Genomic DNA, 16,505 nt, shown 5'->3' on the forward strand with positions numbered 1-16,505 from the left:
AATTCATTAGCATGGTAAGCAGCGGAGGATACATGTGGAACAAACTGAAAGTATGACGATTGTCCGTACTCTCAGGTGACAGTCTCGAGTGAACCGTCTGATTATTAGCATACGAACACATATAGTTTCTCCGCAAGTATGCGAATTGAACTAACAATGAATTGTGCACTATGTTCATAATAATATGCAACTGCGCTATCGGGGAAATAATTGTCCGCCACACGGGTCCAACGGTTTCCGCAGTTTCCTCGGCAGGAAAGCTTCACTGCAAAGAAAGCCACTCGGAGGTGCGCAAGTGTCTCGTACGGTCAATATGTTAAATCTCAACAATAACAACATTTTTTGAATCCAGTGACAGTTTAAAGTATTGAAGATTTGTTTGTTCCGCCCATATAAACAGTGTTGTGATGGTTTTAGTACACGTTTAATTACCAAACGAAATTGATTGCGGATTTCTTGAATATTTTAAAACCGTATCGCAATGTTGATGATTGCGATCATGTTGTACAAATAGATACTTGTTTTAAAACGAATTGAAAATAAAGTAAAAATGTGTTTACTAAACATTCTCCGTTTGCATATCATCCAAAATCAGCGCCAAAAGAAATTGTATAAGAAGTACACACAGGAATTTATGGACACATTTGTGCAAAATACTAACGAGTTTACGATGGTCAGATACAATGATCATTTTACAATGGTTCCACCTTCTCCGGGGTATTCGTCTGATACGAACGTGTGGAGTACCTACCCTGCCAGCAAAAGCACGCGGTTTAGTGAAGGAGGTGGGCGTCCCTCTTCTTGTCTCTTTCTTCCGCCTCCTGATGAGATGAACTTCGGGGATGAGTTTGTTTCTGGAGCCTGTCCAAGCTGCTGTCAGTGTGATGACGATAGCGGGAGGTATTCTTCCCTCTGCTGCAGTGAATTCATCTTCAACGGCAACCAGCACCTGGGTGGCAGCGAGTGCTACCCCGACGGCAGCTACGTCTTCATCCCGGAAGAATGGAGCCACATGCCAGATGGGACCATCGCTTGTCTGTAAGTTATCTCATTCTTAACTAATCATAATAATATGAGCGTCTATTGTGATAGAAAAAACAATAGAGATGCAAGCCCACAATGCAGAATAACGGAACCAGAAAAACCCGATATTTTCTTATTATTATTTTAATAATTGTTGTAGTTTGCACTGTGCGCATCTTAAATACAGTTAAGTAAAAAAGAACGGAATGTTTGTTAGCGAAGCTAAACAAATGAGTAAGTACTTACAAAACAATGTTTGTAAGAAGGCATGTAGTAGGTATATCAAGTTTGTTTACAAGGGATTATTGTTTCACAGAATTTGAACAATCCAAGTAAGTAAAATAGTTGATTTTCAAGTTCTGTGAATGTTCTTTCCAAGTTTTGTTACTATTTCAGTTTTGTGAAGCAACTGGTGAATAATGATATAATAATAGAACATGAAAATTGATGAATTGTTTAAATTCTATGAAACACCCGTTTTAACAGTCATTATAAATTCAATAGCTTAATGTAATTTAGTATTGGAAGTAGTCAAATTAATTCTAAATTTCATAGTGCACTTGTGTAAATTGGAGCAAACCACAAGGTTTAATAAAGTGAAACACGTGTATTTATAGCTTAAATATGTGTTATTATAATACTGGTTGGTGCTTTTCTCTTAAACTTTCCGGTTTTATTAATTAACTAGCGATTTGTGTCCGGCGTTACCCGAGTTTCAAAATGTTCTGAAGTGAACAAAAGTTCTCGCAAGATTTTGATAATAATCTAGAATGCTGTTTATTTGATTTAAAAATGAAATATTTAGAATGTTCTCCAAAATCTTGTATGGTGTATTTATTTGTAAACCCTTTATTGAGCACACACAATATAGAAAGTTGTGTTGTATGAGAGGGTTAGATGTATAAAAGATTTTGGTGAAATTAATTTAGTTCTTATTTGTTTTAACATTCGAGGATTGTTGTAAGGCTGAAGAAATTAGGGGAGTGGAAGGAGACGGTGAAGAGGAGGTACCTGCTATTGAGATTTGGGAACTAAACTTAGATAAAAGTATTTCATGTATTGATTTTACCTGTAAAATGTTTAAAAACCAATCTATCTGCGCGGCGATATTACAAATATCTTTCACTCTTGTGTGCAAACAGAATGTTATTTTAGGGGAATCTCTACACGGAGAAAAATGAGTACTGCTAATTTATTAAGAATTTCTTAGTATTATTGGTAATCCGGTTAAAAAATACGTTTGTATTTTATTAAAAGTTTATTAAGAAATCTGTCAATTCATTTGTTAAGGGCCTGAAATCCCGTTTTTAACCGGATTACGAATAATTTGAAGATATTCTTAGTAAATTAGGTATACTCATTTTTCTCCGTGTATAAGTGATATTATAACCCACATTCATTTTTATTTATTTATTGTTTGAAACATATACAGAGTGTTAACAATTATTACATTTATATTTATTTGCCTATAAGCCGAGTTTTGAATCTGCAACATCGGAATTCAGATCTAAGGAGCTTACTGCTTTGTCATGGAGGCTATTGTAAACAACTGAAAATAATATTTTGTATATTACCTATAACATCGACTACATGAAAAAAGGTGAATAACAATTTGTTTAGTGAGCAAGACGACATGACAGGTGTCGAGGACTTACACGCTCTAGAAATATCGTTAATGGGGAGCTCCCCCCGTTAGCTTATACTTGAATAATCTACTTAAACTCTAGTCTGAAGAACCCGAAGCATTAAGGACTAAACTAATTACCGTAATATGGGGAGACTTGTTATCGCGGATATCTGCATAATTTTTCTCTACCTCTAAAAATTACTCTATTCTTTTTAGTATTTAATATTCAATAAATACGTTTTAAATTAGTTGATTTCTAGTTATATTGATAGTTGAATTGAGAATTTTCAGTCAGAGAAAATCTAAATACATTTTACAATTTTCCCAAAGATTGTAATGGTAGTGTGCCATTTATAATGTAAAGTATACAGTTAAATATCGATATATTATACAATTACGTACTTCCATATTCGAACCCGCATTTTTGTAACAATGTTTTTGGTTCGTTTTATTGTTGTATTAAGCTTATAAAAGGTGAATCAAAGTGACCCTACTCCAAAAGGCGACTTTGATCACCATGTTTAAATCAAAGTGACCCCACTCCGAAAGGCGAATTTGATCACCATGTTTAAATCAAAGTGACCCCACTCCGAAAGGCGAATTTGATCACCATGTTTAAATCAAAGTGACCCCACTCCGAAAGGCGAATTTGATCACCATGTTTAAATCAAAGTGACCCTACTCCGAAAGGCGGATTTGATCACCATGTTTAAATTTGACTCTCCAACGCTTATAACATTTATTTTTGCATATATTTCAATAGTTTAATCATCTATCAATTTATATATTATTAATAATTTACATATTATTTAATCATCTTAATATCTTGGAGAATTCGCCTGCATCCTAACTATTTCTCACAGATTAACATGGCAACCTTTAAACATAATAATAATAATCCTTTACAATGATAATATTAATAAATACATAATAATATTAATAATAAATTTTTTATTTGTTAATAAAAAAATAACAGAAGGTTCACAATATCCATTAACAAATGTTTAAAAATATTTTTAAGAGAATAGAGGGTAAAGTTAATTAATTCGAAAATGTAATTAAACAGAAAAGTGAGAAAGTACATAATGTATGGAGGAAGTATGTCAAGGTTGTTTTTTTATAGGATAACAGCTTTCAATTTTCTACTAAAGGTACTGCATGTATCAAAAAATATGTCGGAATCCTTCAGGTTTTGATTTTGATTAAACAATTTAAACATTCTTCTGATTGAATTCATGACACCAGCTTTTGTGCGCGACCGGCTAATATGGAAATTTATTACGGAATTGATAAAATTTTACACACTTGGCCTTCAAATCAAGAGGAAGGGATGTATCTATATGAGATTTATAAAACCTCTGCGTAAAGCCCGAGAAAAGCCCGGGACGTCAGCTGGTGTGAAATAAATGTGACAAAATTTTGCGACACAAATAATTTATTTAGTTTCCAAGTCGAAAATTGATCAAAGCTACACCATTTTACGGAACCATGTAATAATCACTATTCTAAATTGTTTTATTATATTTAATACTGGTATATTCAAGTCTCTAAAATCTATGTTTATGAAATAATTATTACTCTGCATTTGAATTTCCTTTTTATACATGTTGTATGCGCCATTATCTGAAACCTCTTCGATATGGGAGAGAGGATTCCAATCAGATTATTTTAAAAATATTCACTATTGTATTCTTTGGGAATTCATTCCTGGAAAAGCTATCAGGTGCTCAAGGTCTTTAGTTGGTTTCAATGGTGTGATCGTATGATATAAAACAATATGATTATTGTAAATCTGAAAGTCTTTGGGCAGTAATATTATATTTTATTTATTTATTAATTAACGTACTTACGTCCAATATATTACAAAGCGACGCGAGATTTGGGACAGTGTACAATGCAAGAGTAAAGGATGGTATATAAAAGCAGAGACAAACAGGGAATATATAAGAAAAAAAAATGAAATAGAAGTGTCAAGTCAAGTCAAGACCTTGCTAAAACTAAAGTGATACAAAATATCCTCGATTGGATATATTATCGACATGTTGAAAGTCCGTCAATAATAAAATAAAATGGAAATGTCTAAAAACTACCTGTTCACTACAACAGGCTAATTCCATTTCAAGCAACGTGCCAATTCTGAAAGTTAATCTTTTACCAGGGTGACATTGAGAGTATCTACCACTATTGGGGGTCGGATCCTGTTCCTACCGGTTCCAAACAAGTAAGCGGAATGAAAACTTTTTTAAACACGATCTAAAATTGCGGTGGACCTACCAACCTATTTAATTTTTTTTAAAGAAAGACAAACATTCCCGGGTTAGGAATAATTAGACAGTATTTGAAAATCTCCTACCACCACCACAGTAAGCAGAAAATGTTTCTTGTGTTGTGATGGAGGACTTAGCCAGCGGAGGAATTAAACACACTACGTCTGGGCGGGACCCAAACACGATGTCAACTCATCATCAACCGGTTAGAACCTATAAGAACAAATTTTAAATAATATCAATATGTAAGACAAAAAAATTGCACAACGAATATCATTATTATTGCACTGGTTTTATCCAATACACGAGTACTGTACTGCCAAAAGGGGATCTCGTTAACATAACAATTTACCACAAAAATAATATTGTGATTTCACTTTCAAATTTCCTAACCGCAGTGGTACGGTGAATCGAAGACTTTAAAATGGGCCATCATCTTTGCAACCGAACGAATTACCACATAGACTCGATGGAAAATTTAAAATTTCGGACATACTGTGATTTGTTTCAGAACAAAAAGGAAATGTGTCAATATATAAAAGATTTTTATTTATTTATGGTTTGGCGAAAATTTTTGCGTTGGAATTTCGTGGCATCGGAAATGGATTACAGAAATACATTGTTCCATTTAAAGGCAATAAGATGTAGTTTTGAAAATACCCGATTATAAATATACATTTACATAGATTTTTTAAGCAATGTTTCGGTTTTGTATAGTATTCATACACCAGGGCGATACTGAACGTATCATTCACCCCAACAAAAATGCACTCAACTTATTATTATAGTATGCCTGTGAACAGTAGACCTATCGTCAGAAAAAGTATATTTTTAATTTTCTCTTATAAAATAAATCAAAATCAAAATTTCTTTAAATTAAATTATAAGATTTGAAAATAGGGACCTACGTACTTAAATATCTACCTACTTATTTTTAAACCATATATTTTATGTAGCATTTTTTGATTATTGAAGACGTTTTTTAAATGAAAATTTGAATCAGAAAATTCAGAAAAAGATATGGTTGCAATGTCAATAGATGTCGCACATAAAAATAAAAATAGAATAAATTTATCCAAGACACTATCTGGATTGCATTTATTTTGAGATGAATCTTGCGATCACACATAAAGATAGGAGCCAATAAAAATACGCGTTGAGGAAATCAAGAGAATGTTGGTAGTTCTTATTGGAAGTATGATACAGTTAAATATGACCGAAGTTAATTATTTCAAACTGTTTTCAGGCAGATAGGAAAAATAAAGTCCAAATAAAAACAAATATTTCACAATTGAAAAATAATCTTTACTGAACCATTAAAACGGCCACCATCTTGAAACGGAAACGGAACGTACAAAAAAAATTACAGATAGACGATATGCAAAACGGTTGAGTTAAAACAGGACTTTGCTACGCTCAGTCAATAAATATAAGAGTTAACCTTTGTTTCAATGTTGAGATTCGAGATTTCATTTCCGGCAACCCAGGCGTTTATAATGTCGTTTGAGACTGGATTGTTAATGTCACATGACCTATTGTGCATGTATTTTGTTTTGCCGGAAGTTTAACCAGCGCCGCGGGCGAATGAATATCACCACCGCCCGTCTAAAATAAGGTGTCATTTTGAAAACGTTTTTATATTATTTGCCAATGTCAAGCGATGTTTTGAATTACCAGGTCGACGACGACAAGTGTTGAATAGATCTACATTTGAATGATATGCAAATTTGAGAAAATGTCACATGTAAACATGTCTTTTCGCGATCATTGTTCTCGCGGAGTAAAAGTTTTTTTTATACTTAGGAATGTTTAAAACAATGAGGTTGGCTCATATTTCAAATATTTAGTTTATGAAACTGAATTATGTTTAAAAGTTTATTGAAGAAGAGTATTTTATTTAAATAGATAAATTTAACTACAGTAAAATTAGTTTTTCGATATCTCCAAAAATGACGACGTTATGAGCTTTCAAAGTTAACATTGATAAATCGCTTGCAATGGTGTCTCGTGACGTCATACGAGACACTATTTAGTACAATTTTTAAATCGAATGGCAGTGCAGCAGTAACGCAGGGCATGTACCGTGATGTCGCGCTCCTTTCGGCCGGCCGCAAATATCGAAATTTTGATGGCTTATATCTTCGGGATTTATATAATACATTGGTCAATATTTCATTTTTCGTTTTCTACAAAAATGTTAGTACAGTCAATATCTCATTTTTGGTTTTCTACAAAAATTTTAGTAAAGTCAATATTCTCATTTTTGGTTATCTACAAAAATGTTAGTAAAGTCAATATCTCATTTTTGGTTTTCTACAAAAATGTTAGTAAAGTCAATATCTCATTTTTGGTTTTCTACAAAAATGTTAGTAAAGTCAATATCTCATTTTTGGTTTTCTACAAAAATGTTAGTAAAGTCAATATCTCATTTTTGGTTTTCTACAAAAATGTTAGTAAAGTCAATATCTCATTTTTTGTTTTCTACAAAAATGTTAGTAAAGTATTTTCTTAAATATATGTAATATATAATATCTACGTAAAATAATGATCTGTCTACATTTTGATAGTGGTGAACGGAGACGAGATACCCATTTAGAAATCACAGATTATTTATTTAAGAATGGAAATATTTTGATTCTTAAAATTAACGGTTTGAGTAATCGATTCGCAATACCGATTAATCGATATAATCGATTGATAATTCGCCGAGATAGTTTGTTTGTTGCCTCAAAATTCACTAAAAGGTCGAAGCATTCTGGATTATTTTATTACTTCAAAAAATGCTGACTGTATTTTAATTAACATTAATAAAATATGATCGTTATTATTTAATGTATCAAAATTTGAGAGTTAAAATATTTGGATAATTAAATATTTCGATAGTGACTCGTTTATGTTATTATTTACGGCAACGAATCTATAATTTCGACAGTGACTCGATTATGTTCTTCTTTACGGCAACGACTCTTTAATTTCATCATTTTTAAAGCTTCGTTTTTGTGCAGAATCATCTCAAGGACCTATAATTAATAGATACTATCTATATTAAGTATTACACTAAACGTAAACGTCCTTACTTTTTATCGTTTTGTTTCTCAAGAACATGTTGTAAAAACTAGATTACTCTGAATCCCTACGCCATACTAATAATAACAGTTCCTATATTTATATAAAAATGAAGTACATTTATTTAAGTGTAGTATTTTTACTTCTTTAATAATTAATGCAAATTCACTTTGTGGCGACATTATTATTTAAATAAAATAAATAACTGTGTATACACCATTTATTAATCCAAATAATCGACATTTTTAAAAACCAATTGTTAAATAACCAAACATATAAATAAGTACCTACAGACAGAAATACATAGTGAGCGGTGATTAATTAGATTATTATTACAAAAAAATATTTGGAGTAAATGCAATTATTATAAAATAGGTAATAATTTCAATTATGCATATATCAATATTAATTAATTAACACCTTTATGTATAAATACGGAGTTGAGAAACGTACTTGACTTGCTATAAATAGTGATTCTTGACATTAATATAAATACCTTAAATAGTTTTTTTAGTATTTACAATTATACTAAAAAAAACTTTTGTAAATTAACACAACAGAATCAAAGAGTAGTTAAGATGTCTAAATAACAAAAAAACAAATGAATTAAATATGTTGTCAATGTAGATGTTTATGTGAAAATATATTTGAGAGATGGATTTGTATTTTTCGTTTTACTCTCCACTCTGTTAGAATATTTTAGCGTCAATCTCTTTCTGAAAAATAGAATAGAAAAAAACTAATTAATTCATGTTAACTTAAATTATTAAAATTAAAAATTAAACAATGAAAAACATAAATAAACGTAATACATTCACGGCACGCCCCTGGTACACAGATAAGTAAAATTATAATAATAACAGAATTTTAATGATATCTACTTAATTTTAACGGTTGTTAAAGAAGAGCGGGAAGATCATAACAGAGGTATATTACCCATAATTATGTAGGTAGCTATGTGTATTTTTGGTCTGATTCGTATTGAGGCTATTACGAAGTATGAAAATTCATCATTTTAGGTTCCTACCTAATGTAGGTACACAATATACATCTGTCTAAATCCCGTTCTGGGAATTGGTGGAAAATAATGCTTCAGATTCAGTGAATCGATGCATCCATTAAGAAATAGCTGAATATTATAGCCAGGCTCTCAAATATACTCCTTGGACACTTTGTAAACCTTGCGCGAACTTATCCTGTAGAAACTTATTTTTGGTGGATGTTAGAGGGATTCATATCAAGAAGTTAACAAAACCAGAGAATTAACATTGATTAAAAGAGATCATGAAAATCCTCGACGGAGGAAAATTTGACTTAGGATCATTTGGCTGAGAATCATTCGACTGAGGACCAATTTCACGGAGATCATTTGACGGAGGATAATTTGATTGATGATCATTTAATTGAGGATCATTTGGCTGAGAATCATTCGACTGGGAATCATTTGACTGAGGATCATTTGGCTGAGAATCATTCGACTGAGAACCAATTTCACGGAGATCATTTGACGGAGGATAATTTGATTGATGATCATTTAATTGAGGATCATTTGACTGAGAATCATTCGACTGGGAATCATTTGACTGAGGATCATTTGGGTGAGGATCGTTTGAATGAGGATTATTTAAGTGAAGATAATGTGACTAGGGATCATTTGATTGAGAATGTTTTGATTGAGAATAATTCGACTAAGGATCAATTCCCCAGGGGATCATTTGACGGAGAATAATTTGGCTGAGAATCATTCGACTGAGGATCACTTGACTGAGGATCACTCGACTGAGGATCATTTAAATGAGGATCTTTGAATGAGGATTAGTTAAGTGAGGATAATGTGACTAGGGATCATTTGATTGAGGATAGTTTAATTGAGGATCATTTGTCTGGGGATCATTTTAACGAAGGATTTTATGTATCATCGTCTACCATACCATGATACGAGCAAAAATTAAAATAAAAATCGTCCTTAGAATCTATGTGTCCACCAGATGAATACCTCCTATATAAGTTATGTGCATCTCCTATAAACATTATATCTGACTTTGTGCTCGATCGAGCACTCGGATAGGTGTTTTGGTACAACCACTCTGTTAGCAAGTTGTTAGTGTGAAATTTACACAATAATACAACATGTAAACATGGTGCTTTAGTTTTATCATACCTAATATATTCCAAGACGATCTAATTCCATATTTTTTGTGAATAAATGAATATATGAATCATTGATCTAATACCAAATTTGAATAAATGCAATCGTTAAGCCTGCAGCTTCTAGACTTATCAAAAAACCACGCGGGAAAATCTCTGGTAAGTAAGACTTTTGTTCGCATATTCCATTAAAAAAATGATGCCGCGCTAAAACATTCCTGGTTGCGTGAATGAGGTTCATAGAAGTGCTTATTAAAAACCTCACAAAAAACACGAAATTGTATCTGAAGTGATATTCTTGTTTTTTCTTGTTCGGTGAGTTGTTTAATTCGGTTCATATCAGAAGAAAAAGATATTTAGCATTACGTAAGTAACCTCAACTTCAAATAAAAAGGTTTATTGAAGTTGTTCAATTTACAATTAGGCGCATGAATTATTATTGTTCCTCTTCGATAACCACAAACACATTGGGAAATCGATATTTATTTTTATTATTCTTTGAATAAATATAACTGCGTAACAAACAGGTACCTACCAAACCAAAACAATTTTTAAAATAACGTGAAAATAATAAATAAAATAACAATAAACACATTAAGGTCAACTTAATTAATGGATGTATTCGTAAAAGGACATCGAAATCGTTTAAGATTTCCAATAAATTCAGTGTCATTTAATCCAGCAAAAACTTACAAAAGAATTTATTTCAACTATAAATACTAAAATAATAATATAAATAAATGACGGTACAATCAATCTAGACATCTCTCTATTTTGTCTCACAAAATTAAGATAAAATGTGGCATGTAAGAATCACTCTTAGGCCCAGGCTACACGAGCGGTTCTCCCGCCGCGGGAGAATCGCTGTAAACCGCTCCAGACACAATTTACTATGAACGTTGTATGGCCCAGGCTACACGAGCGGTTCTTCCGCCGCGGCCGCTCGCGGTTCACGGGCGGGAGAAATTCGACCGCCGCGCCGCATGCAGCGGTTCTCCCGCAGCGGATAACCGCCACGTTCATACTACACGAGCGGTTTCCCCGCTTTTGCTCATTCCCTGCGAGAGAGCGTTGTTGGTCGGTCGTGCGCGTGAAGGATTCATGTTACAACATGTTTGATACGGAGCGATTCATAATAGAAATACAAGATCGGCCTGCTTTATATGATGTAAAGTTAAATGATTACGCCAATCGAGAATTAAAAGCAAAGTTATGGATGGAGATAGGACAACAAATGATGGATCATTGGGATGATTTAGGACCAGAAGATAAAAACAGATCTAGTGAGTATACTTTTTATTCTTATACAGGGTGACCTCAAAAATGTTAGAGAAACTTTATAGGATGGTTTTGTATCGATAATGAACATTCTAGATCAGTTCCTATTAATTGAAATATGCTTGAAATTGTTTGGTTTTGCGATGCAGTTAACGTGAGTATGAATAAATGTACGCGAATTTGACGATTATAATGAACGCTTCTCCATCTTGAAAAGTTTCACCAATATTTTTGGGATTACAGGGTAACCATATGGCATTTACGAATATACAGTTTTTTAAAATCATAAACGCTAAATAATAATGTTATAATAATTGAAATTTAATGTTAGTAACCAGCGTCTTAATGAATCATCCTGTTTTGCCAAGGAACGGCACCAGGACCATTGAAGTATCGAATAAACGAATCTCTTACTGTAATGCCAGTAGATCGGCCTGCAACTGCCTGAACTACATCGTATTCTTCGAAATCACATTCAATCGTATCTTCAAATCGATACCCATCTCTGCGTCTTACAAAGTTGTGTAGCACACAAGCTGCTTTTATAATGGGTATGGCACTCGGTGGATTGATCATGATGCTTGAATGAAAAATTCTCCACTTTGCGCTGAGAATACCAAACGCACATTCGACAAAACGGCGAGCTCTTGATAATCGATAGTTATAAATTTTCTTGGGCAATGTTATGTTTCGTAAAGAAAATGGTCTCATAACATTTTTGTTTAGACCAAACGCAGCGTCACCTACAAATACAAAAGGCACAGGTGGTTGTCCTATATTGTCAGGAAGATAAGCGGGCTCTGGTAGATCTAACTGAGAATTTATTAACTTTTGCCCAAAATTTGAACTTTTGAAGATTGATGAGTCAGCTTCTCGACCTGGAGCACCAATATCAATGGATGTAAAACAGTAGTCTGCGTCCACCACTCCAAATAAAATAAGAGAATGGTATTTTTTGTAATTAAAATATTTAGATCCACCTTTCGGAGGGCAAATAATTCTAATATGTTTGCCGTCCATGGCGCCAACGCAATTAGGGAAGTTCGCTTCTTTGTAAAATTTCTCAGCAATATTGATCCATTTTTCTTTATTTGGTTTTGGCATTTCTAAAGGTGCCAGTTCTTCCCAAATAGCTTGACATGTTTCTTTTACAATAAATAGTATGGTTTTTCGTGAAATTTGAAAATCGTTATCCAAATCTGTGAATGTTCCTCCTGAAGCCAAATATCTGAAAAAATAAATCATTGTCATCATCAGCCAATATTGTCTACTGCTGAACATAGGCCTGTCTCAGAGCTCGCCACAACGTAAAAAATAATAGATGCATTATAAATATAATATATTTCTTTTTTTTACAGTAAAAGATCTCATGAAGAAGTGGAAGAACATCAAAGACAGTTATATGAAAGAAGTAAAGTCAGAAACCAACACAGTGTCGGGACAGTCAGCACAAAAAAAAAAGATATATTTATTTTGACCTCTTGTCCTTTTTACGCCCTACTGCTGCCAGTACTTCAGACGAACGTGAGTCTAATATTTCTCCTGTGGTTTTAACACAAAATCAGGAGATAGAAGCAGATGTTCTAATGAGACCACCTCAAGAAAGACAAGTTTCTACGAAGAAAAACCAAAAAGAAAAAAATGCAATTCCTCAAATAACCAAAATTTTGAACGAAAGTTTGCAATTGCAAAAAGATAACAAGGATAAGGATGAAAAGGGAAATCGTGCATTTCTTATGTCGTTTGTACCCATTATGAATTCGATGACACCAGATTTGGCTATGGAAACCAGATATCAAATCACCAGTTTATTCAGAAATATACAAAGAAAGCAAACAACCTACGCAAATAATGAAAATACAAATTCCGATATTCCCAGCAACTTGTCTGAATTTATTTACCGCAGAAACCAGGATGGGAGCTCAGGCTCAAGAACATATTCTGAAGCATTTTCTCCAATAAGCAGAGTAGCATCGCCACAAAATGAGACTGCTTCTGACACATCACAAGAAAATGATGATTATTATAATATTATGTCTTACCTACCTCTTCAATAAATTACTCTGGTCTACTTTTTATTAATAATTTTTTTTAAATAAAATAATAAATAATATTATGTGATTTTATTTACCTGAGTGTGATAGCCAAGCGTTCTGCAGGTTTGATGGATCGTCGCATGTTTGTATCTTGTTTGTTAATACTATGGCTCACAATTGATAGAAGTTCATCAAACGAGTTCACAGACATTCACGTATGTGAAGAACTTTTGAGGATTATCTCGGTGTACACTAAACATTAAATGAAATATTCCGGAATTTAAACGATTACTTAATATTGGTGCCACCCAAACACTTCGTCGTTTTTTTTTTTAATAACTCTATTAAAATAAGCGCTGCAAGAGCAGTGATCATTGGCGGATCCATTTTGAAGAATGAACCAAATAATGTCCGCGGTCGCTTTCTCGAGCGGTTTCCCGCGGCGGGAGAACCGCTCGTGTAGCCTGGGCCCGTCTGTAGCGGTTTACAAGCGGTTCTCCCGCGGCGGGAGAACCGCTCGTGTAGCCTGGGCCTTATGTTTCCAGTAAATTCTTAATTCAAACGTTGTTCATGTATGACAAAGATAGACATTCAAAGAATATATGTATGTGAACGAAATAAATGATAGTAGAATAAGTATTCAATAGAGTTAGTTAAGTCTGGGCGCCTGGTGGATTTTGAGGTGACAAGTGATGAAGTCATTGCCGTGCCATAATAGAGCAGCGTTTCCCAATTTTTTTTCGCCCCGGAACCCTTATCGATCATAATTTTCTAGGCGGAACCCTATTTTTATAAGAAAAAGATAAACTTGTAGTTTGAATACTTTCATGTTTACCATGAAAAAAAAAGATGAAAAGTTTTGTGTAAAACTTAATTCAATGTGAAGAGTGATATCTTTTTACATATTTTGTTAAAATAGCATTGAAATCAGGCTTTATGTCAGAGAGCTAAATACGAAGATCTGGAGATGCATCCAGTCTGTTTCTGTATTTGTTTTTTGTGTAAGCGTAAGCCGAAAAACCAGTTTCACATCGGTAAGTGGTCACAAACGGTCACAAAACTGTGATAGCCTTCTCGACGACTTCTGGATATTCGTTTTTAAGTCCAATCCAAAACTCATCCAGATTAGTTTTTTCTGAATTAAAATTTTTTTGTAAGGAAGAAGAACACATGATATCGATCAAAGCCTCGTTCTCTGTTGCTGTAAGAGTCGACGGTTTCCTGTGAACTAGGAATGGATTCTGTACCCAGTCAATGTCCTGCAGGTTTTTTTCAGGAAAATACTCTTCCAGAGATTTGTTGAGGGCTATCAAATGTTCGTAAATGAATTTTTCAACATCTGAGGTTTCTGTTCAACACATTCTATCCAGAAGACAAGTTTCTTTCTAAGAGAAGAGATTTTGTCGTTTACTGTAAAAGTTTTTATGTTTCTTCCTTGCAATGACTTGCAAATTACATTCAGTTTATCAAATATGTCTGCCAAATACGCCAGTTTCATTAGCCATTGCTCGTCGTCCAATAGTTGAACAAGACCACTCAAAGATGAAGAAAGCGATTCTTTGGAAAAAATAACACTAGTTCGTTGCTCAATTCAAACAATCTTGGTAATACTTTTTCTTTGGAAAGCCATCTTACTTCCGTGTGAAGAAGAAGTGATTGATGCTGACTTCCTATATCTTCACACACTTTTTTAAAAAGTCTCAATTGGAGCGGACGTGATTTAACGTAATTCACAATTTGTACGGCTTGATCGAGAACTTTTTTTACCTCGTGTGGTATTTTTTTTACGACAAGGGCATGTCGATGTAAAACGAAGTGACTGCTGCTGCATTTAGGTGCAACATTCTTAATTCTTGTTACAGTACCTCTTATTTTGCCAGTCAAAGCAGCAGCTCCATCGCTACATACATCGACACATTTGTTCCAATTAATGTTATGTACATACATGTTATTATCAATGACTTTGAAAATTTCTTCTCCAGTGGTGTTGGTCTCTAAAGGAGCAAAAATAAACAAATCCTCTTCAATAGATCCCCCGAAGGGTTATCTTACAAAAACAAGCAGTATTGACAGTCCAGCGACATCTGTACTTTCGTCGAGTTGCATTGCCAACATTTCACTACTTTTCAATCTAAAAATCAATTCATCTTCAATGTGGTCAGATATTTTATGGATTTGATCAGATATGACATTATTGGAACTCTGGCCTGCGATTCTGGAGTTAAACAATCAATCGTTTTCGTATGCGCCGTCTTCGAGTGAAAAACTACTAGTCGTCGCGACTAACTTTTTCGAATGTTTCAATTTTACGTATTCTTGAGCGCCGAACGGTCGAAGTTGGTAGAAGAGATGATTATATTGGCACCCCTGTGAATATTGTCTATGTTCCTGATGTTTTTGGGATTTCTATGGTGTGACTGTCAAACAGACAACAGTTATTCGTTATTCAAAACAGAAATGGCTGCGGGACATATTACAAATTGCCAAAAACAACTCTTAATTGAGCTTGTAAGCTCCGATAAAGACTTAGTAAGTGGGAAATTTTCACCCACTTTTACATTTGCGGAATCCGCGCGGTAAAACAAAAATTTACAGCTAGACTAGATTTTGACAGCCAATTCCATAGAAACGCCAACAACCTACCACTTGCTGCCCTGTTTCTACTGGTTATATCCAGTAGTTGTTGTGTGGAATGACTTTTGACGTTTGGCGTCGAAGTATGTACCTTCGACCAATTTCGGGAATAGCAACGATGACCAACGTACGTACTTTCGACGGCGATTACGAGCGCCCTTGATTCAGGAATAGAGCCCCTGAACTGCTGCAACTTTCTTCGCTGCGTCTTCGCCAAGTACACACTTGACAATTTCTGTCACACAGGGTTTTATTAAAGTCTCTGCAATTGTGTGTAGTTTGCCAGCACGAGCAATCCTGTAACTTAACAGGAATGATGCTTCGGTGGCATTCTCGTTATCATTTTTAACATATTTATGTAAAATAGCCACACTGGTTTTATGTGCATCTTTGTATCTTTTAAAAAAGTATAAGCTTTTGTCTTTT

At 33.8% G+C, this 16,505-nt stretch overlaps 1 protein-coding gene across 2 annotated transcripts in view; it reads left to right on the forward strand.

Annotated features, from left to right (window-relative positions):
• The first annotated feature begins 205 nt into the window (after positions 1 to 205).
• f (espin protein forked) overlaps positions 206 to 16,505 on the forward strand; it is a 234,985-nt gene continuing 218,685 nt past the window's right edge. For both annotated transcript variants that reach the window (XM_089643898.1, XM_089643953.1), the window contains exon 1: positions 206 to 1,038. In XM_089643898.1, the coding sequence (XP_089500024.1) occupies positions 551 to 1,038 (488 nt within the window). In that variant the 5' untranslated portion in view covers positions 206 to 550. The remainder of the gene's footprint in view (positions 1,039 to 16,505) is intronic.

The sequence above is a fragment of the Hesperophylax consimilis genome, chromosome 1 (assembly GCF_061612785.1).
Source record: "Hesperophylax consimilis isolate HC1 chromosome 1, BYU_Hcon_1.0, whole genome shotgun sequence".
NCBI lineage: Eukaryota > Metazoa > Arthropoda > Insecta > Trichoptera > Limnephilidae > Hesperophylax > Hesperophylax consimilis.